Source organism: Chroicocephalus ridibundus, chromosome 2 (genome assembly GCF_963924245.1).
Source record: "Chroicocephalus ridibundus chromosome 2, bChrRid1.1, whole genome shotgun sequence".
Lineage (NCBI taxonomy): Eukaryota > Metazoa > Chordata > Aves > Charadriiformes > Laridae > Chroicocephalus > Chroicocephalus ridibundus.
Genome location: NC_086285.1, coordinates 5,826,217 through 5,849,746, shown reverse-complemented (window position 1 = coordinate 5,849,746; position 23,530 = coordinate 5,826,217). Strand labels below are relative to the sequence as shown.

General features: G+C 39.6%; 1 protein-coding gene across 1 annotated transcript in view; it reads right to left on the bottom strand.

Moving 5' to 3' along the window:
• DLEC1 (DLEC1 cilia and flagella associated protein) overlaps nt 1–23,177 on the bottom strand; it is a 37,954-nt gene extending 14,777 nt beyond the window's left edge. The window contains exons 1-22 of the mRNA XM_063324327.1: nt 23,149–23,177; nt 22,489–22,599; nt 21,036–21,229; nt 20,558–20,778; nt 20,236–20,317; nt 19,758–19,845; nt 18,753–18,926; nt 17,827–17,963; nt 16,324–16,416; nt 15,045–15,135; nt 13,953–14,115; nt 11,953–12,145; nt 10,568–10,626; nt 9,833–10,007; nt 7,923–8,016; nt 7,558–7,688; nt 7,085–7,243; nt 5,206–5,345; nt 4,793–4,946; nt 3,239–3,349; nt 1,638–1,768; nt 427–612 (exon numbers count right to left, since the gene is read on the bottom strand). Coding sequence (XP_063180397.1) covers nt 427–612; nt 1,638–1,768; nt 3,239–3,349; nt 4,793–4,946; nt 5,206–5,345; nt 7,085–7,243; nt 7,558–7,688; nt 7,923–8,016; nt 9,833–10,007; nt 10,568–10,626; nt 11,953–12,145; nt 13,953–14,115; nt 15,045–15,135; nt 16,324–16,416; nt 17,827–17,963; nt 18,753–18,926; nt 19,758–19,845; nt 20,236–20,317; nt 20,558–20,778; nt 21,036–21,229; nt 22,489–22,599; nt 23,149–23,164 — 2,903 coding nt within the window. The 5' untranslated portion in view covers nt 23,165–23,177. The remainder of the gene's footprint in view (nt 1–426; nt 613–1,637; nt 1,769–3,238; nt 3,350–4,792; nt 4,947–5,205; nt 5,346–7,084; nt 7,244–7,557; nt 7,689–7,922; nt 8,017–9,832; nt 10,008–10,567; nt 10,627–11,952; nt 12,146–13,952; nt 14,116–15,044; nt 15,136–16,323; nt 16,417–17,826; nt 17,964–18,752; nt 18,927–19,757; nt 19,846–20,235; nt 20,318–20,557; nt 20,779–21,035; nt 21,230–22,488; nt 22,600–23,148) is intronic.
• Nucleotides 23,178–23,530: the final 353 nt, after the last annotated feature.

Here is a 23,530-nt window from a genome sequence, read left to right as displayed (position 1 = left end):
CCTCAGAGTACAGAATTTCTTCCTAATATCTAATCTAAATCTACCATCTTTTGGTTTAAAACCATTACCTCTCCTTCTATTGCTACACTCCCTCATAAGAAGTCCCTCCCCGTCTCTCCTGTAGGCCCCCTTTAGGTACTAGAAGGGGCTGTAAGGGCACTGGAAGGTCTCCCCGGGGCCTTCTCTTCTCCAGGCTGAACAATCCCAACTCTCTCAGCCTGCCTTTATAGGGGAGGTGCTCCAGCCCTCTGAGGTTGCCCCTCTTCATTACCACAGTCAGAGGTAAAAACCTCTTAAAAAACCAACCCACCAGAGCACTGCAGAAAGCGTATCTCGTGCCAGAGGCAATAGCACTCTGTCTTGATTTCAGATTTAATCCAGACCTAAATTAGTATTTGAGTCATTATGCAGAAAAGCAAGACTTACGGGCACATTCTTTGTTCTGGAGTAAGTGAATAGCCAGTAAAATACTCAGCTTCTAGTTTGAATGGAGCACTGATTCCAGAGTGATTGGTAAGAATTAGCTGACGCTTTACGATGTCTTTGAATCCAACTTCAGATCCAAAGTCCAAAAGAAGATCACACAGGCTTTGTAACATTTGTCTTTCATCACTGCCAGAAAAAGTTACATTAGTATTAAAACATCAGTTTCATTTTCTTATGCCACAGATAATTTCAGTAGATTTTTCAAATGTGCAATATGCAATGTGGTTGTGACGACTGGTGTAAGACAACTATGCAGCCTATTATTTTTGCCATCAGCATTTACTGCTTTTCATTTATTTTACTCCTATCCACTTAAGGATTTATTTCGGGTAGAATTTTTATCATGTATACATGCCAACCTACCAAATTAAAGCCATTTTTACTTATAAAAATATATAAAGACGATTATATTCCAAAAGAGAATAATCATCCTCAGAATTATCAGAAAAATAAAATAAATATCAGTGAGAAACACCAAGTCAAAGAGAAGTATATTCATCTTTCTTTAATATCATGTCTCACAGAGCAACAACAAAACTTAATGATCAAAAACTACAGGATCTTGGGTACAATTCTGTAATTCTAAATTCACATCTAAGAGTTGAATTTACAAATTTTTGTAATTCCAAAAAATAGTTGTCACTCTCAAACATGTGAGGGACTGAAGAGGTCCCACACTTTGGTTACCAGGGAGAAAGGTTATTTTTCATGCTGTCTATACACACGAAGTCTCAAGGCTACTGGCAGGTTACAAGTGCCAGGAACGGAAGGGAGAACAGACATAACACGTGAACATGAGTTCCACTAATGCTCAGTTAACTTCACATCAATTTATTATTGATGAATGAATGAACTCAGTTGTTAATTTATTTAGTTTCAGCTAAACAATGGTGGGAGTGGAGTAGCGCTCTTCTCCAGTCTTCTCTTGGGCGTATGAAGGTGCTGAATTTGGATAGGGCGTAAAACCCAGTACCTTTTCTTCACATGGGCACCTTCAGTGAATCATCCTGGCACATTTTACTGTCCTGCTGCCTACAGCAGCAGGAAGAGTGAAGTTTATGTGGATAAGTGGTTTTTTTCCCCTCGCTATTGTATTTTTGCTTTGTGAAGAAGTGATTTTTGTCCAGTTCAGGGGTAAACCCTTGATTTACCTGGCAACTCCACTGTCACAAGGTACTGAGTAGGTGACATGCAGTCCTTTCACTTCTCCAGAAATGCTCAGAAAGAGGGGTTCAATCTTGTCTTCTATGCTACAGCAAAGGGCAAGGTCTTTCAGCTCACCCTGAAAGGAGAAGAGTCAAGTTTTCTTGTGAACAAAGCAAACATCAGAGAGGAAAGGCAGCTTCACTACGAAATTTACTTAGAAAACACGTATAAACTTCACTGGAATAAAACCAGAACTACAATAGAATCGTGAAAAGTTTTACTGAATTATTTTAAGTGCATTTTCTGCCACCATCAGATTTGCTTAGAAGGCAGTACCAAGGTAAAAATTTATGTCTGTTTCGTGTCTTTGTACCCACATCAGTCTATAAGCCTAAGACTGCTCCATTAGTGATTTTTGACACAATTCCTACACTGCAAGTGTTGAAGCTCTAAGCATTAATCACTTCTAGTCATGTTTAAATAATCTTCCAAAACTAAAGTTTTATTTCTACCTGCGTTTAAAGCAGGACTTGTAGGATGAATCATGTGGCCCACTTACACCAGTATTCTGGCTAATTCAACACTACTATTCTTTTTTGCCTTATCAATACATGAATCTGTGCATCCTGCATAAAATAACAGACTGGGATTCAGCTCCAGATTCAGACTTCCAAATGTAACACCTGTCTAAATGTGAGCCCTTGAGTTCATCTATAAAGGTGAACTCCAAATATGAGCTCTAGATCCCCACTGATTCATTAATGGTACTTGGGCATTTAGCTCACCTACAATCTGGACAACCTTTCTTGCAGGTGGCTCAGATGGCATTCAGTTCCCCAGCCATATGCAAAAGTGCCCTTTCAGATGCCCAGTGTGTCCTGTTAAGCTTCCAGTTTTCCATGAAGAAAGCTCAAGTTTACTGGGATCCTGTGCCACGTATGCCAGACATACATGGGTATCTGAGATCTTCTAGGGCATCTCTGATAGTACTGAACACCTACTTTTAAGCGAATAAATGAAACTTCGGTCTCCAGTGACTGTAATGGAAACTAATACACCACCCCTATAGGAAGCTCCTTTATTTAGTTGCATTAAATCATCTATTTGAATGCCTCTATAAAGTCTACGGCTGAATTCCTGAAGTTTGTTAACTCTGCAGTCTATGCCCTATTTTGCAGGCCCTCAGTCCCATCAGCCCCTTTTAAGTTTTCAAATATCAAAATGTCATGAGCCCAGTGCATTCAGAAAACCAAATGTGTACTACATATGCCAGTCTGCTACATTTCATTTGGGATAATCCAAAGTGAGCATCGTTATGCCTAAGAAAAGTGATAGGCATTAAGAGTAATTGAATAGGCATTCAAGAAACAATGAAAAGAACAGTCAGGAAAGAAAGCGGCAGGGTAGAAAATTGCCACCATGCGGACTGATCTAATTCTTGCCTTCAACCACGGTTACCTCTAAAGCAAAGCAATCCAGTGAGATTGTATGAGAAAAAAAGGGCATTATATTTTGCGTATAGAAATCCTTCCTTTTGCCAAATGGAGGTGAGATGAGAATGCCAGTGTTGCTGTTTTGGTAAAATTGCATCAATTTTTAAACTTACCACGACGTTAGCTGACAGCTCTATGCAGAATTCTTTTTCTTCATTTGGGCCTAAGGTGCCACTGGCTGGGGAGACAGCGACGGAGCAGAAAGCTGCCTGACTTCCAATGAGCTGCCAAACAGAAAGGACAGACATTCAGTTAACTCTCTCAATTCATTAACACCAATTCTTTCAGATTTTCTCTTCAGATCAAAGAGGACCATAAACACAGAGTTATTCTAAAGTTTAGCACACTTCCCCCATGGCTGAGAAGATCCTTGTGTTACTTTTATTCCAAATGACTTCAGGTGCCAAACCAAGGCATCTGGGCTGGCAGCAGAGTCACTGTTGTCCCTTTCACAGTCACAAGGCTTTCCAGGCTTAAGTCAACCTATCTGATATTGGAGCAGGATCCTACAGGTGCCATCTCTCTCTCCACTGACTGCAGAGGTGGCCTACGTGACAATCCTCTTGTTGGCACGTTCCCTAATTGACTAAATGCACATGGCATGAATCCAGGGGTTCAACTCAGTTGCTCACATAGGAACATCAGGTGCCACGTAAATGCTGTGGATATCCTTCCTAGGCTCCAGCTGTTCCAAAACGCTTTCCCATAGGTCCAATATCATCCGCGCACTCAGGTAGGATGTCTTGGGCACCAAAGGACATCTCAGATGGCACTGAATGCTTTTATGTAGTTAACCGAGCTGAACCCTGGATGTCAGAGTAGATCTAAATGACCAAAGCACTGACAGTAGGATTCAGCTTACGGGCTAATTAACCTAATTGTATGCACAGTGGGTGTCAACACTACCATTGTAGCCAACAGACATCCAGTTAGTATGTGCTAGAGAGCATTCTGCAGACCAAAGTAGGTGTCCATTTTAGGGAGAGCTGAATACTTCTCTGGACTCCATTGGCTGGATAGATGAGGTAGGATTCAGTTGCCTAAACGTGGGCACATAGGGTAGCCATGCCATCCAAGCAGGCCAGGCTGGTGTGACCAGACTTACAAGAGACTACACTTCTTGAGTGACACCTGGAGGTGGGGAAAAACACTCTACACCACCCACAGTGACACTAGACATATATATTCTAGTGACTGACTTCCAGCTCAGATTTCCATTGACTGAAAAGAGAGTTCAGACCATAGCTTACATACTGACATTCAATTTAAGGGTCCTAATCTGTGAGCTGAATCACACCCAGAATGTAAAATTGAAGCAAAATTTAGACGTGATTCAAAAGCACCATTGTTTCTTTACAATTAAATGCAAACCCTAAACTGCCATGGTACTTTGTTTAATACTCCGGTAGCTTAAATCCTATTTCCCCTCACATCTCCGCCCACCTGTTCTCCCAGGGATGATCCACAGACAGTAAGATGTTATTAATATCAAGTGGTAGGTAATCTTTTCAAGGCTGGTCTCAAGTTGAAGTCTTGCTTATAAGCCAGTAAACAGGAATCACTACTCAATGGACACATCAGAAAAGCTTTTAAGAGTAGTCTGTATTTTGACAGAAACTACAATTTCTATCCCTGCTGTATTCTTCATCCACTGGAAGAGCATTTACCTTTCCCCATAAGTATTTTGCTGGCAGCAGTGTCTGGTTAAAAAGTTTGCTGGTTGCTTTGGCAGGAACTCCAGTGTAAATTTCAGTGAATACTAGATGACTAGGTATCAGGCACGCTTGTGGGGTCTGAACTTCAACAAAAACAGGAAGGTGACTGGAAATAAACACACAGATGGTCTATTGTTATGGTTAATGAAATGTGCTCGACATACAACAGCATGCTGGAAAGAATGATGATTATGTTTATTTAGCAATATTAGTGATCGGATAGTTCATTAATAGGTTACACAACCCCGCTCTGAGTTCCTGATACATATTTTTGGTATAGGAGATAAAACTACCTAAAGTGAAAATCACATGTGAATCTCAGGAAAAAAAAAAAAACAAAGCAGAATGCCACTTTTCCCCCTTACCTTCCTTCTCCATTTTCTACCTCTAGTTCTAATACTGTCTGGAGACGCTGGCACAGCAACGATGTGAACTGAACTGACACACTGCATATACCCAAAGGAGGTATTTCTCCAGCAGACGGGTGAATGGTAAAGGGAGATACCTAGGAGAGGAGAGAGGAAACAGAAATTTCTTGGACACCTACAAAGCAAGTGTAAAATGCTGCAGCCACACAATCTGATTAAGACTTGCATGTACCTAGTTCTTCCTCACACATGTCCTTTTTCTCTGCCCCTGGAGTCCCACCTGGATTGATTTCGGTAAGCGCAGTTTTCCTTCTATAGGGACAGCTAATAAAAAAGCAATGACTTAACGGAACAGTAGTCAGAGCCAAGGGCATAAGAGGGATGCCTGTGCTTGGAGTGAGGGGGAATGTGAAGGAGCACCAGTCAGCAGCAGTAGCAGTGTCTCCTCCCAAGTGGAGGGGCTGAGCAGCAGCAATGCAACGTGCCACACACTGGGGAGATTCTCGGACAGAAAGTCGAGAAAGGAGGGCTGGAGCAGTGGAATGAGAAAGAGCACCAGTGTGGGGTCGGGGCTGGAGAGGTTCAGGAAAGGAAAGGGGTAGCTCTTATGCAGGAGGAATGGAGCACTTGATCTAGGATCTTCACTGGGACATGAATGGGCTCCAGGATGACAAATTCAAGAGATTAAGTCTCAAATCTCTCTGGGGTTCTGGGAATTGTTGGGAATGGCAGGGGACAAAGGAATAACAGTGAGATGTAAGGGCTTGAGGACTCTGAAGACAGGGTCTCCTCCAGGGCACCCCTATCCCTAATCAGGCACTTAATTATAATTATTCTGAGGGAAAAGTTATAGACATACACACATAACTGTTTTGCAAGGCTGACATAACCACCACTCATAAATCTTTTCTTTTTGCCATCAACTTTCACCCAAAGTTGGTGAGATGTCTACATGATACACAGAAAAGAAAACAAAGCTCAAGAACTCATGAGGATACAGTACAACTTCTCTCAGGTTTCCATCTCCTGATGGTCAATGGAAAGCTCCTCCTTAACAACCCCTCTCTCCATTGCAAAACCGACAGTCTCTCCAGAAAAACAGAACATCTGAACAGCTTTTGGACCAATTTTGCCACGAAACAAGTGAACTCAATTCCTTGCATGGGCAATTATGTAAAGAGGCCTACAAGCAGAATTTGGCTTTTCATTACAACAAAAAAGCACTTACCCCAGAGTCTGGATTTCCTCACTTCCCTTTAATGCGTAACACCAAGGAGAAATCTAGGTACAAAGCCCATTGTGTGCCACAAATAATCAAAATAAGTATTTTGCCTTCTTTCTTTTTTTTTTTTTTTTAATTTTAGGAATATGTGATGGTCCGCAGATAGCAGCTCCCGCTCAATTCTTTGCCACCAGTATTACCTCCAAGTTATTTTGGGACGCACCTCTGTGTTTCAAAGCTATTGTTTAAAGCAAAAGGGCCCAATTCAGTAGGTGCTGAGATTCTTGTCCGAGATGCTGGTGTGGGTGTGTGGGAGGAGTGTTTAGCAGCCTCAGTTCTGATAAAGTCTTTCCCTCTTATTTATATCAGCAGCAGCTGATATAAATTTCCCGTCATAATACGGAAATACAGGAAATACTCCGTGTCTCTTTGGATCAGGCTGGCAGGGGATTTGTAATAAATAGAAATGGAGAAAAGTTGCAAAGAAGCATTTAATCTCAAAAGAATTTAAGCACTTATGGAACTGTGCAGAACCAGTTTCATAACAAGTCAGAGAAACTGTAACTTTTGATATCTGGAATGAATATTACAACTCATAAGACTAAGGAAGAAATAGCTAAAGAGGGAGCATAGCCAGCTATAGCAGTGACTTACCTCTTCATTCCTTTCAGCTAGACAAACCTGGCTTTCTTGCATTCTCCATTGTGCTGGCAGCTGACACAGATTTTTAATCTCAAAGGTTCTTAACACGCTCTCACCTTGCTTAGTCAAACCTAACTGGAGTGAAGGAACATCAATACAAAGAAGTGGACCCTAGGACACCAGGAAACAGACGTCAGAATGGACACTTCTGCCAAACCTGCCTGATTAAGAAGCATACATTATCTAAGATTAACATTCAATTTCACAGAGAATAGGAGAAAGCAAATGCATTGTGTGTAATGCAGAAAAATTCTTATTGTCATGGGAGTATCAACATTGCCTCAATAGTTACTACACAGCAAAACCACCTCCCTCCTATTTGTAACTGCTTTAGATTTGTCATGCCTTTGAGAGGCAAAAACCTTTATACGGACAATGGCCAGGCTGCACAGCTAGTCGTCCCACAACACTGCACTGTTCTTTACCTTAAAAGCAGCCTCAACATGCAGCACAACAGGCTCTGGACAGTGTTCAATTTTACACCGCAGGTCACGGCTGATGCACCCAGGTTCGCTTCCAGTAATTGCCAGTTCAAATTCACAGCATTTATTCATATCTAGAAAAGAAAAAATCAGGGTCCTGTCTTAGCCGTTTGCAAAGAAACCACCTGCTGCAAGCCTGTGATTGAAGCTTCTGGAAGCAAACTAAGTCTCCTGCTGGCTGTAGTGGGCTGGGGATCAGGTCTTGTTTTGCAGCTTGCATTACAGTGCTCTGTGACTTTTCTCTTCCACTCATACCAATTTAAATATTTCTGTCATTAATTGATGCTTGCAAGTCACAGAAAATTTACCTATGATGCCAGTATGAGGTTCAACTTCCATGATGTCACAGGGCATTATTTTCTCCCATGTGTACTGGATCAGTGATTTGCTGTTATTCCACATCTAAAACCATTAAAATCAATGAGACAATTAATGCACTTTAAGCTTTCATAGCAACAAGCCAATTTGCTGAGAGTACCGATGCACTGCAAACCAGGCATTGCAAGTCTTACATCACATACTTTGCAATAGTGACTTTGCAACCATATCCTGATCACCACTAAAGATTACAACCTACTAATATAGCTCGAATCTAGCTACAACATACTCTATGGTCACCTGAATCTTGAAATAAATAGAGCACGGTAAGAGTGGAAAGGCATAGAACTAACCTCTGACTTGAACAGTACTAACCCAATGCCATGCACTAACTACTGTTATTTTCATGATAATGCTGTGTCTTCCCTCTCCTTTCTCCTCTGTGATGCAAAACAAGGACAAGAAGAAGTAGGATTTACCTGACTGTATTTCAGGTATCTGCAAAACAGATAAGAGCTTTACATATGACCTCATCTCCTAGGAATTCTCCTTTCTGAATATACAGCCAGTTAGACAGTGCTGGGACCAATTTCTCTGACCTATTTTAGCCTGTGGGACGAGATGAATCACCCTCTGGATGCTGCCAACCAGATCTCCAAGGACTCTAAGGGAAGTCTAGAGCAGGTAGCTCAGATGTGGAGATCTATGCTGAAAGCACTATATTTAGTCAGGTGAACTCAGTGGCTACCTTCACACTAGTGAAGGTGTTACGTGAAACCTAAAGAAAATCCATTAACCGTTCTTTTCAAGAACTGTGTCATATTTGAAGCATTTTATGCTTTTTCCCATATTTCAAAAAACGTTACAAAACTTCAAAGCTAAGCTTAAACTTCAAATCCTTTTTTGAAAGAAGCCTTTTTTTTTACCCAAGGATCTGTTTGTGAGGGAGATGATGGAAGCTCTTGAAATCTTTGGCCTGCTCTTCAGATCTATTCAAACATTATTTCTTAATTACAGCAAATAACTTTATTCTCTGAAGCACAATTATCTCTAAGCACAGTTTAAACTCTTATCCTTTTAAGACTAATAAAAAGAATTGGAAACTGTGAGGAATGTCATTATATTATCAGTAAGTGACTTAATTACCTATACCACACATGTAGCCATACTGCGTTACTGGAAAGTAAGAAATGGCTGTCTTAAGCTGAAAAAGACCTTATAGGAAGAAAAAGCATAAAACTAAATGCTGATTTAGCAGTATCTTTAAGAAAAAAATGGAAAGACCATTAACTGGGAAATGTCTTCCTGCCTTGCTCTTGCTAACAGGCCTGTTTTTCCCAAGTAAGTCTAAGAACAAAAGGATCCTGATCCGTAGTGAAGAGGACGCTGCGTGAGCGGACAATTGCAGCAGCAGTCTGTCCCATAATGGTCAAACAGAAATTATCACAACTGCAGGAAAGAATAAGGTCTCGTAAGCTGCAGCATGACTTTTGTAGCTCTTCTGTGCTTGCTGTAGTTCTTTGCATGAACAGTGCCTCTGTTACGAAGTAATTTAATCATCCATTGGCTATTCCTCCCAACTGGAAAACTTTTACACTACAGGAGTGACAAAGTGATAAGCAACAAGTTTCTGACTCTGACCCAGGAAAATATTTAGAAGGGTAAAACTCTCTGGTGTCAAACTTGAGAGATGAAAAAAGAACAAAAGCTGCTGCTTGGAGTGTAGGGCTAAAGAGGCTTGCTAGGGAAATTCAGTACAGACCCTCCTGGACTCATAGTCTCCTTTAAAAATATTTAAGAAAAACTAAAATACCATGGATTTTCTCATATCTTCTAGTAACACCTATGACATCTAGTGACACAAAGCACATGATAACAATGAAGCCAAAAGCAAACAAACCTTAAATGTTTTTCTGACGTTTACACCAATAAAGTTTTCTCCAGGAATGATAATGGCGTATGGTTCCAGGAGAAGGTGAAATGGTTCTGTTGATCCTTTAACTTCTATTTCTAGTGCTATTACATCCTCTGCTTTGTATGCTGGGATGTTTTGAAGCATCCCCTCTTTTACTAAACTTTGGGAGGAAATATGGTAGAATTATTAAGCATCTTAAAGTGGTGTTTAAACTGGATCCCATCTTCTAATTGCGAGATTAAAATTGAAAATCATCAAAAGTTTCTCAATTACAGACTGCCCATTTGCAGTTAGCCCAGGCTAGGGACAATTAAAAACTGGAAAAAATTATAGTTGTTCTTTAATGTATTCTAGTAGTCTCAGTCTGTTCATGAAGAAGTATGTAAGTCACAGACTGCTGTGACGAACTGTAATAACAGGAAAACCTGCTGGAAATCTCAGAAGAAAGCTGGGAAATAAATAGACAAAATGACAATATTATTTTTTCCAAGAGACACACAGCCCTAGCTAGGGCTAAGGCATTAGGGGAGACATTAGGGTCCAGACATTAGGGGAGATCACAGCGATGCTCTTTGTACCACAATTAGTTGTGCAGATAAAGTCTTTTATATTTGTCAGTCCATCATGACCAGAAAGATGATGAATCGCAGTAACTTAATGTCATAGCATAGCTAAAATGTGGCTACACGTTCTACCAGGAAATACTGTTTCTCAGCTTACCAAGGTGATTCTGGGATGTCCCTCAGTACCATCTGAATCACACTGTGATAACTCTTCAGCTATACAGATGAAGGAGGAGAGAATTTTAATGTCAACTAATCAGTTATGTTGAGGCTTAAAAAGAGATGAAAAAGTAGTTTACATTTAAAGGATGAACAATCATCATCGGAGTTCTAAGCTCTGATAAACAATATTTAGTAACTCTAGAGTAACTAAAAGAAAACATGTTTGATTGCAAAATATTAAGCCAGATTCTGATCTCATGGTGCATGGTTCCAAGAAAAATACTCATTTTTGACATGTCTGTTATTATTTCCCTAGTATATTGCATACTACACACAAGCATCTGCACAGGCTCCCCAAATTAAGATCAGTACTGCTGTAATAACTTAAAGTTTCCTATAACAGCTCCAGGGCGTTCAGCTTAATTGACTATCAGTCTGATTTTGAGTAAGAAACACTACTTTTCTGTCACGGGAAAAGAGGGTGCCTTCTATATTATAATGGGCAAAAAAAAGGAAACAAAGAAGCAGGCCTTAAATTTGAAGGGCTTTGCAAAAGATTCCTTTGTTTCTAGAGAGATATTAAGTGTATATGCTAATTCAATGTATTTTTCTATTAACTAATTGAAGTATTTTAAAAACACAGTTAGTTTCTCTTCCATACTTATTTGAGGTGTTCCTATGTACGTCAATCACCACAGCACGGGATATTCCCACTCTTGGGCTTACTTTGGATTGAGTTTCTTTAAATACAGTGAGCTCATGCTCCTTATTTACACAGACAGCAAAGCAGAAACGAAGACAACAGTCACTGGTACAGCTGCGCTCAAACATCGTTGCACCCCTTTTTACCCACAGCTGCATCCTATAATTTCTCTGCCAAAGGCTACTACTACCCCCTTAATTTGCCACGCAGCTGTTCATAGGACCCATTTCAGCCCAAAAAAGCTACAGTTGGAAACAGTTTAAATAATCACTGTTTGCTAACCAAAATTATTTAGGCTGCAGCAGGTATGGGGCACACCCCCAAAGCAGCTGACTCAGCAGATGGGAAGGGTCAGGAGATTGTGGAGGAGCCGGTAATGGGAGAGTGGTAACTTTACCAGCCAGCACAGCTGCAGCTATGAGGATGCGTCTACAGTTTCAGTGTAAAATTAATTGTGTCCAATCAGTACCAAAAATGACATGAGATCAGAAACTGTCTCATATTTTGCAGTCAAAACATGTTTTCTTGTAGTAACTTTTTACATTTTGAACACTGTTTAACAGAGCATAGTACCAACTAATTAAATTTAATTCAGAAAGCTGCACAGCAAGAATTTTATGGCTTGCATAAAAATACACAGCTGGAGTTTGCAGATAGGAAGGAATCACAAGCCATACCTCCTGTGGAGTGTAAGTGAGAATAAACTCATGATCAGCATGGGGAAGCAAAACTCCCTGCTCAAGATTTAGGGAGAAGGCTGACTCTGTATCTTGAGTGTATTTGAGCTTCATAAAGTCTGCAGTTTCTTCTGGTATTAATGGTTTCAGATTAGGCTTTATTATCTGCCAGTAGAAAGGAAGTTCTACGTGGCTGCAAAGAAATCAATAAACAACAAAAAGCTATAATTAAAAAAATTAGACATTTTTGAGTAAGATATTGGGAGAAGATTTGCAGTTCCTTTTTCCATGTAGGGAATTCCTCTCCTTAAAAATTACAAGGGTTAGAGTTACCAGTCTTTGTGAGCTACAAAGTTGATGAAGCAGCATAGAGTCATAAAAATAAATAAATTGTATAAAGTCATAAATTGTATAAAGAATATGCTAATATATGGAAGTAAATTATATAAATGAGCAAGATATGTTAACACTTTCTTGCCTTATTTAACTTGTCATGTAATGCAACTTCTAGGAAACTCTACGATTCTTTTTTCAAGAATCTGAGTTCAACAGGACAATTCCTGCTGATATCAGTCTGTTTGCATTGGATCACTGCTCATGATCTACATTAACATTCTGAATTTAATCCAAGTGCAAGCTGTGGTCTTTAACGTATCAAGAAACACAGGGGCTCCAGCTAAGATCATAGCAATGGCTCTGCAACACTCTCTGTAATCCAGAAAAGGTTGCTTAACTGGGTTGCTTCAGCAGAATTGTATTCCATGGAATGCGTTCACGGGTTTTAAAACCTTGCTCCTACTGACCTCAAAAACTTTGCCTTACTAAGGGGAGGAAGGACACTGGAATTTGAAAGTGAGTGTCAACGACAGAAAACTGAACATGTACAATTTCTTGTTTCACTTTCTATAGCAGTAGAAAGTTTTCTCTTTCCTGCTTCTGTGGAGTTCAGTCCCAGGCTGTCCAACTTTGCTTCATACAAATGCTGATACCAGACGTGCAGGGACTGCTGTCATGATTATAACACAGAGAAAATGTAGAAATTGGCATAGTCACATCCTTCGTCAGTTTACAGTATCCAGTTCACTGAATCACTCTTTCTATACCCAAACAGCATTCTGTTCTGGCATTATGCATGTGTGGTTTCCAGGCCACAAAACAAACTTCCAGAAATTCAGTGTAGCAAGTAGCAATTTACATGAACGTATCTAAAACCAGCACTGACCTCCTCTCTGCTTTGATGGTCTATAGCCTCTAACTACTGCAGTCATGCACATTAGTGTACTTCTATTATCATCCAGCTGCTTTTGATCAAAATCAGGATTCTACTATGTTCAGTACAACGTAATTGCACGTAGGGACATATTCCTTGTCTTCAAATAGAGTTTATATTTAGATCTATTAGGACTCAATAGTAGGAATCATTGGAAAATTTTAATACAAGCTAGTTACATTGGGCTCCCGCTTTAATCTATGGAGATGCAGGGGAGTCCAGGATGTGTTATGTCTTGTTCTGTGGGAGATGTCCACAGTCAGAACTGCATCCTTAAAAGCATCTATTTCCCTGCACTATGAAAGGAAAAGAGTATAGGGTTTTTAGTTCAGTTGCACAAGTATACATTGTAGACGTGTAAAGTTAGATAAATCCCATCTCAATTACCCTGTTAAATATTTCCTGCAACCATCCATATTTATGAATCTTTTGCAGTTGTAGATTTATCTATACCAAGGCAAATATATTGACCTTGGCAGCGTATGAACCAAATGGTATGGCTAATGGTTGCCATAATGTTTGATTTATATATAATGTTCCTGCTTTTACAAGCATATCCTTGAACCTTAATTATTAAACTATGTGGCAGAAAGAAGCAAGGCTTCTGCACAAAGTTTATCAACTAGTGCATGAAGGTTTCTCCAGCTTGAGAGAGGATGGTCTCACAGTTGAGGTCCCCACGAGTATGTTCAGACTGCAGAGCATTACTCTATTAATAGTAGTTACATACGTAGAGTTTCTTATAACCAGTTTCTTCTCCTGGGTGGTGTGTGGGTTTTGGGGGTCAAATCGTATGAGATGCTGTGCTGTTACATCAGTAACTTCACCAGGTTCAGGTTTGCTTTCTCCACCCGTGACGAACACAAGCTCCAGAGCTATCAGCTGTCCAACCCCTTGAAGAAATAAGTAGGTATTACTGTTTACCATCTGGCTATTAACATTGTTCGTATTACACATTAACAGCAAATGCCAGCAATGGCCATTACTGATTGTATCTGCTGTTTCCTCAAGTTTCAGAACTCCAATGTGTTAACTGTACAATATTTTCCTGATACTTATATATCAATTGAGATCTTTCTCTTCGTGAACTTAACAGATTTGAATTTCAGGGCCACAATCTCAGCTCACTTACATCAGCACCGTTTCACTGAAATGAGCAGAATGTTTACAGTTGTTGATAATGTGGCTCCCAGATGTTTTGAGCAGTATCTTAAAATAAAAATAAGCAGAAAATGCACTATTCAAACATTTCCAAAGGAAATACCTATAATAAAGTGATAAAATAGACTACAAGTCAAGCCTAATGTTATAGCACTCACGATTACATCACAGGACAAGCACTAACATTTACGAGAATTTCAACTGGTTTCATTAGCTAATCCAAAGACTGCCTCTCTCTCCTGAATATCCTCAACCAAGACGTGCCCTAAATTTGCTTCACACCCAAATGTATTTCTGCCCTGTTAAAGCTGATGTTTTATACTTTGTCATGTCATCTTACTGATACAAAAGCCTAAGCAATGAATTGCACCCGACTACAGGTGTTCTTTTCTGCTACTTGGTGACATTTTACATTTGGATTTTTGGCTACAGTGGGTTAAGAGCTCATTGTTTTCTGAATGCCATGTATTTCATGCACTGAGATGGAACAGTAATAATAATAATAAAAAAGCTTACCATTTAACACCATCGGGGGACAAAGTATGTGCTTAATCCAGTGACATTAAATCTCATCATCGCTTCAAGCCATCAACCACCACTCACATTATTTGAATATCTACAGTGTTAGAAACACGATCTCTGAAAAGTGTTAGAAACAAACCTGTGACTGTAACATCATTGACTTGGCAACTGTCACAAACAATGGTGTATATTTGCTGTGAGACTTCTGGAAAAGAAGGGAAAAACACTACCTGAAAGAGAGAAGTGAAATAGCAATGCCTGTTACTTCTTTCCAGGAAGTAATAAACTTCGACTCGTAAATGTTCACTAAAGGACAGTTCTAATGATTCATAATTAAAGCTTACATTTGCAAGAAACAGAGTGTGTCATATTCCCTTAATAGAGACCAGAAAGAAATAGGTGTTTTCTGGGTCACTAAACTTACATGTGTGTATCTGGAAGGTCACCAGACTTTGTAGTCACTGGAGATGTGAGCACTCTGCTGGGTTGGTCAGTCACATGAATTAGACCCTCAGAATCTAATCTGCCCTTGGTCACTTATTGGAGCAATGCCCCCACTGCCTGTCAAGCTGCAACAGTGTGAGCAGGGCAGCTGCTGTGTGCCTTCCCCGAGCTCCACTGCAACAAAAATTGTTCAGGGGCCAAAACCTTTGGCCGTGTAATGGTTATTCTACTTCTTGTCCGTTACGGCCTGCGAACCCAACCTATGCTAAATCCATCTCCTCTTTCTGTCCTACACATGCCTGGCCTTGCTGAAGCAATGCACCTGGGGAGGGAGAAAGGAGAAGAAACATTTCTCCTTTATCCACACCTGCCTGAACCATCCCTCTTACCAACAGCCAAGAGGCACTGGAGAAAGGAAGGGCTGGAGGACAGCCATGTTCTCCATATCGCTCTTCCTCTCCCCATAGTGATGCTGTAATAAAATGTGGCCCACATCAGAGAAAGCAGTGGTGACTACCAGTAATACACACCTACTGCAGGACCTTTTTCAGGAAAGAGCGCAGCCTAAGTGAAGGATTTGTACCTGCTGCTCTTCAATGAAAGGATTTCTTTTCTCCAGATGCCCTTTTTTTTCCCCAGGAAGCTCAGAAAGGAAAAGTTTCTTGGACTCGATGCCCCAGCTGGAGTGAAATAAGGACTCCTGTGTTCTCAGATTCCTGTTTTCTCTAACAAGATTCCTTGCATCGGGAAAATCTGGCTGGTCTCTGAGTGGCTAAGCAACACTTGGAAATTTCCGTGAAAGACGCTTCAATAAGACAATTGCAATTCTTCCAACATAATTGCACAGCAAGATTTGAGCATTTTGGCTCACACAAACACAAATTTGCAAGGTCCATCCACGGTCTTCTAAAATAATCTTGATTGCTAACGTATTTGGTAAAGTACAAATACTTTCTGTAGCAGTCGGTACTAACCTCTACTGTCGTACTCTGCCCTGGAGCTAGCTCAAAAACAGCAGGATAGATCCCAAAAGGATCTTGTATCACAAAATCAACAGTGGCAACAGCCTAAAGTGTAAAAAAAAGAGAAAAAAAAAAAGAAAGACTAATAAGTTGAATTAATTAGGTGGTTGTTTTTAAAATACAGGTTTACCTAAAACAAGCAGTATACTACAACATCAATGTTCTACCTTTTACAGTAATTTTTTTCCACACATGTCAAAAGTATGTGGCTTATGTATATAGCTCAATTAGAATAAATGCTCCATGCTTTTTAATGACCTTGGTGAAAGCAGGAGGGAAGACGTTGTCACCAAAGGCAAATGATCGTGTTAGGAGCCCTAATATTCATATTCACAGAAGAACAGCTATGCCTGAGCACAGGAGCTCTGGCTGTTTCGCCATGCTTATGACTCACTTTGAATTAGAACTGTAAAGCATTTCAGGGGGGACAATCTGGCACACCAGCTGTCCCATTAGCCTTTTCTCCAGCACATAAAATGCCAATCTACCAGTCACACCTTATCTTCTTTGTGCATTTCACTTAGACCCTGTTTTGTGATGGAAAGCTAAAGACAGAGCGGTACTGGAGTGGACTGCTAGGGTCTAGAGGTGCAGCAAGGTCAGTAAGCGATACCTTTGGTGGGAAGGGGGAGAAAATGAGCTCAAGCGATGCTAGAACTGATTGCATTTCTATTTGCTTTAAGGGTAAGATTAAAGTTCAAACCAGTTGTCCTTTCCCTGACCTATGCCTGAGTTTACCTCACCACTGAGCAAAACATCTTCTTCCAGAGGCAAGCTGGAGAACAAGCAGGAGGTACAGACATCCAGAGAGATTGGTCTCGAGGATAAATGGGAACCCCTCAGAGAATGGGACAATACAGATGTCCCCAGCAAGGTCTTATGACCTCTGTGCTAATATACATGACATGGACCAGCTGGAATGGGTCCAGAGGCGGCCACAAAAATAATCAGAGGGCTGGAGCACTTCTCCTGTGAGGACAGGCTGGGAGAGTTGGGGTTGTTCAGCCCAGAGAAGAGAAGGCTCCAAGGAAACCTTCTTGTGGCCTTTTAATACTTAAAAGGGGCTTACAAGAAAGATGGGGACAGACTTTTTAGCAGGCCCTGCTGTGATAGGACAAGGGGGTAATGGTTTTAAACTAAAAGAGGGAAGATTTAGACTAGATTTAAGGAAGAAATTTTTTACAATGAGGGTGGTGACACATTGGCCCAGGTTGCCCAGAGAGGTGATAGATGCCCCATCCCTGGAAACATTCAAGGTCAGGTTGGACGGGGCTCTGAGCAACCTGGTCTAGTTGAAGATGTCCCTGCTCATTGCAGGGCGGTTGGACTAGATGACTTTGAAAGTCCCTTCCAACCCGAACTATTCTATGATTCTATACCACGACTAGATCAAAGCCCTTCACATCAAGCCATTTATACCATACCTTGTCCAATATTTCCCTTCTAATCACTCACCCTGGAATTCGGAGGTGGCCAGGCTTTCTTTGGCATTATACAGAACTTCCCAGTGCTAAATCCCTCATTTCTGCATGAAATTATCGTTACTTTTATTCCTCCAACAAGGCAGGAACCACAGTCTATAATGTGAGGCACTGCAATGAGTAACACAGAAAATCAGACTACATGGACATTGAAGGCTAGCAGCTGGCAACACCAGTTCTTGAATAACTCGTTAAAGACAACATTACTGCATATGAATATGCTGGGTGCTGCAATCCTAAAAAACCTTAAATTCTTTCAATTTGAAAGTTAAACAGTATGAGGTACATATTTCTACATTCATCTTACATTTTAATGGCGATTTTTACTTAAAGAGTGCATTGAATGATGACAAAGAGTAAGAGATGATTTTTAAAAAAGCTCAGTATAACAGAAAAAGTGAATTTACAAAGTATCAAAGCACGTTTCTGCAAAAGTAATCCTGGTTGTTACAGTTGAGGCTAGATGTCTGAGAGGTGAATCCTGCAGATGTCATATCTGTATATAATTAATGTAAAATTTCATTAATATTAATATCATCAAACATTTATAACTAAATCGTAATTCCTTAATATTTAGGATTGGTAATTACAGTTAGTAGTTCAGGAATTGGCAAGACACAAACCTAGAGAAGTGGATCCTGATCAATCCTCTAATACAGTGAAAAAAAATGAGCTTGATGTGGCAAGCAAAAATAATTGAGGAAAAATTTGACAGGATTATGTTTTAATAACTAATAAAGCTATTATGAGTGAAAATGGGATAGATATCAAAATGTAGAAACTGCACCGCCAAGTTTGTCAACATTTGGTTTGTGACATAAAATTGGAGACAGTCAAATAAAAAAAAGCCAAACAAGTCTGTTTAACTTTAGAGAAACCTAAGAATTGGACATTACTGACATGTTAACACTGGAGGTGGTCTTTTAGCTTGGATCGGGATCAGAAGAGGTTCTGATACTTGAGTCTCCACTAATATACAATCCTCATAATCTCCTAGATGTTCAGGAATAAACTGGACCGTATATTGGCATGTCATCCCAGGAGCAATCATTCCTCCCTTTCCTGGAAATTTTCCTTGGAAAAAAAAATATGCAGGGAATTAAAAAAATTAAAACCTCCCAAAGTTGGCATCTGTATTTATGATCACATCTCCCTCTGGAAAGGTGCCTGTAAACTCTCCCCATGTATTGCCTAAGTCAAACTGATAAAAATGAATGACCACAGAAGGCCTGCCAGCGTAATCTGTACATCCATATCTTCCACTGAACATAAAGAAGATTTTTTGTCTGAAAAATGCTTCTCATAACTGAGGAAACCGAGTGAGGAGAAACTTACAGTCGTTATCCAGTTTTCCTCTGCCACAAGACAACAAGGTTTACATGGGGGAACCTAACTCCTTCGCAATATTCCTCCGATGCTGTGACAGCGATACCACAACCTCCTTTGGCAATCTATGCCAGTTCCTGGCTACCCTACTGTAAGAAAGGTGTTTTTCTTACCTTTCCTCTCACCTAATCTTCCTTGTGCCAATTGAAGTATGCTATTTCTTGCCATCTCCTAGTACTGATTTCAATGGACACTATGTCTGTTCCTAGATAAATTTTGGATAAGGGTCAATCTAGGTACTCCATGGATATATTTCAATCTAACTTCAAACATGTTAATGTTAGTTAGTCTTCTTGAATTCCCAATTCGACCATTTGAATCTGCTTATGAGTTGCACGTGAATGGTCCTAGAAACATAAGACAGCCTTCAGTCTCTAAAGAACTGAGCAGAATATTGTCCTACACAGAGCACTAGGGACAGCAGAACCAAACATAATGTCTCTGAAAATTCTTTGTTCAAGCAGATAAATTAGATCTCTTATGTGTTAACATCTTAAAGGCAGAAAAAATAACCCTTACCTGGCCCAATGGCAAACGCTGAAGTAGAGGGGGGGATAAGTCTTACGTGATGACATGTTGAAGTGATGTTCTGCAGCTCTATAGTCATCTTCATTTAAAAAGAAAATAAAATACTCCTTTGTATTTATCAACACTCATTATAATGTTTGCAGTTCCACAGTACTCTGCTAGTAGTAGCTAATTTATCATCATAACTGGCCCAAAAATCTCAGTTTATTCAATAAAGCCTGAATCAGATACTACCAAACCCAAGCAAAGACTGGTAAGAGTCCCTTTCAGTTTTCACTGGTTAGTGTGTCAGTGGCATGTGTGAAAGAATATCTTGAGGAAGCTAAAGGGTCATTAATTGAATGTAAGAAGAAACTCAGACTTTTGTTGAACTGCAGAAAGCCAACAGTGAGTGAAATGTGTAGATCATGGTAGGACATAATGCTTCTCAGTGGTCGAACGAACCCTCTCCAAAGCAGCAAGTTCTCACCTCATAAACCTGGCCAACTTCATAATCAGAAAACAAAACAGTAGGTGGATTGGCAAGAAACACAGGAACAAATGAGGTGTCTCTGAAAGACAAAAAAAAAGGAGACATTATCTTACTGCCTAGTTCTATAAATACTGATAAAATAAGAAATTGCAAAATGTACCCTTTGGCAAAAACAAAATGTCGCACAGACATACTTTGTTTCCTACGAGACCACACAGACATTTAGCTCAAAATATCTACATGTAAATCCACAGCAATTCTATAGTGGATCTCTCTGTGTGCTCCAGATCAGAATCAATAAATTGTATATACTGCATACCCTTTATTATCTTCTGCTTTTCTTCTGGCTATAGTTTGTTCCACCTTTTCTTGAGAAATGACAAGAGATTTGCCTCCATGAAGAGCATTTGGTGGGAAAAAGCGGGGGTTCTTCAAGTAATTCTGTCTTTTCTCAAGTTTGGCAAGGTAAGCACGCTCTCTTTCTTCCTCTGCTTTGCACTTACTATCTTTCCAGGCTACCTTCTGCGAGGCATCAGTTTTCTTTGAAAAACAAATACCATGGTGCAAAATTAAACACGACAATTTTGGGGAGAATGGCTAAGGTATCTGTACATATCTAATTAAAGCTATACAGCATTGAAAATTCATATAGAAATATTGTATTTCTCTTTTCTTAACAGATCAAAAAAACCCAAGTACTGGAGTCAAATCTGCACTGATATTTACCCTTTGTTAGAGGAACAGCAATAGGCCCTACAGTTCTGAAAGACTAAAACAAACAAATCTCTAAAATGTACCTTACGTGTCTTTTTAGTCTGGTAGCTAGACTCTGGAGTTGAAGGCCAAGTTAATGTGCATAAAGATACACTTGGCAGACTACCAGGTATTTTCTGTAGGTGTGCAATCCCTGCAGGCATCTGGTCCCGTGAGCCTGAAGAAACATGCTGTTTAAAACTAAACGTCTCTCTGATGTAGCCAGGTTCTGTTTTTCCTGCAATTCAAAGAAAAATTTAATTCTCTAAGAGAAAAACATGAATTATAAGCATCTATTCTAAGTGTAGGTATATGAATTTATTGTAGGTTTTTTTAATGGAAAAAATACATTTTAAATCATCTAGAATTTAATATATGTTTATAATTTATTTTGCACAAATGAAGCTTATTACTTTAATAAGAAAGTTTTTAGAAATATTAATTAAACAAGCTACACACAAAGAAAGTTATATTACTCTTAGAAAGCTCTGTTACTCTTCCAAGTGAGCAGAACTTAGAATGTTCTGTTCAGTTTACAAAAAGACCCGTAAGATGGACTTATGACAGTCAGAAAAGTGACATAAACAGGATGTACCATCTAGTCCCATCTTCCTATAGTTACACAACAAAATTGATACCTCAGAGAAAACCCTGAGATGTCATATTTTTGGCTTTGTTTGGAATTACAATGGAAGAAAAACCCTGAATCTTGGAATTTGTGACTAAATTGACTGCTCTGAAACGTTTGTTTCCACTTGACTGAAAAATTTCATTTTAATGATACTGAAACCTTTCACCTTGGTTCGCACATGAGTAAAAGAAGTAAGAAGTCTTGACATTGCCCAAAAGATCTTCATTTGCAAATTAAACCAATATATCATAGAATCATAGAATTGTTAGGGTTGGAAGGGACCTTAAAGATCATCCTGTTCCAACCCCCCTGCCATAGGCAGGGACATCTCCCACTAGATCAGGTCGCTCAGAGCCCCGTCCAGCCTGGCCTTAAAAACTTCCAGGGATGGGGCTTCCACCACCTCTCTGGGCAACCTGTTCCAGTGTCTCACCATTTCCAGAACTGGAAAATTTTAAACCCAAAATAAAGAATACAACTTTATTTCACTGAAAAGTTTTTACTTTACTGTAACCACTTCCCTTTTCTGTATACAAGATGTAGTTGCAGCTTTGTGCTAATGAAAATGAATACAGGCAGAGCAGTCACAATTAATATTGTTTTTGTGTCAGATGGAAAGAACTGTAAACAAATGTGCGACCACCATTAAATTTCATAATTAAGCACATTTAACGTCGATCATTTTTAAGTTATCAATTTTATTTTGACAATGTTCCTTTAGCAGAATTTTATGCTTGTAATACTAGAGTCCCTTCTGCTTTGGTAGAAAACTATAAAAATATACTCAGATCTGCTACATCCTCCAATGCTTCAATTCTTAGAGAGTGTTCTAAAAAGTCTAAATTATTCTCTGCTTTAAAAGTTACCTTTTGGTGCTCTAGTAACAGGTAATTTATCAGTGATGTAACCATCAGGGCAGGTTAAATGATTTTTTCTGAGAAGTTCATTATCCACAATCCACCTAAAAGAGGATGCCACTGCAACAGTAAAACAAACAAACAAACAAAACAATAAAAAAAAAACAATAAAAAAGCACAAAAGCTTAGCCCCTTAACGATGCACTGTCTTGATCAATCCAAAGTAATGTTGTCCTTGTAACTCATCACTGTCAGGTAATATATTTGGATAGAGAAACAGTCTGGTATTTTAATCCCAGGACTTGGACATGCATGTCCACCATTCTAAATTCAGTTCAAACCCAGCTATGTAGCCACTGGAGAAACAACCTCTTTGTTGCTGCTATATATCAAGGTACGTATGCTTGTAATAAAAGTTAGGTGGTAAGTCATTAATTGCAAATTTACTTTGAAAATGACCTAGTTGTTTAGTTCCTTACAGTGTTACACAGATGTTACCTACCTGCATCTCTGCACAAAATCCTTCAAAGCTGCTCAACTGATGTAAAGCCAAACAAAAACCTCACTGAGTCTAGTGTCAGTCCTACCTTCCTACCAGAAGAAAGTTACATTCGTCTCCAGGTACCATAAACATGTACTGGGGAGAGACAGTATTTCCAGAATCCTCACCTGACGGCAATCCCATTTTGTGGAAATCTTCCCCCGCATCTGCCTTCATCACATTTAGGGCCCTTTCTTCTTCAGCTTTTGCTCGATCCTGGGCCTGTATGATGTTCTCTTCTACCATATCAGCTTCTGTCAATCGGCACTTATATTCAGCAAGAAGCTGTCATGGGCACAGGTGAACGCAGAGAAATTAGTCTGATTTGAGCTGTCACAAATTATTAAAGATCTCCTTGCAGATAAATGTTTTCTATTTGCCTTTGAAAGGTAAATGGATAGCTTGGTAAAAAACCATCATTACTCTACAAGCACAAACTGGCCTGCTAAAACACCGTCATTCCTGTCATTTAACTTGTGCTGGGTAAGAAGCACTGCCCAAGAAAAATGT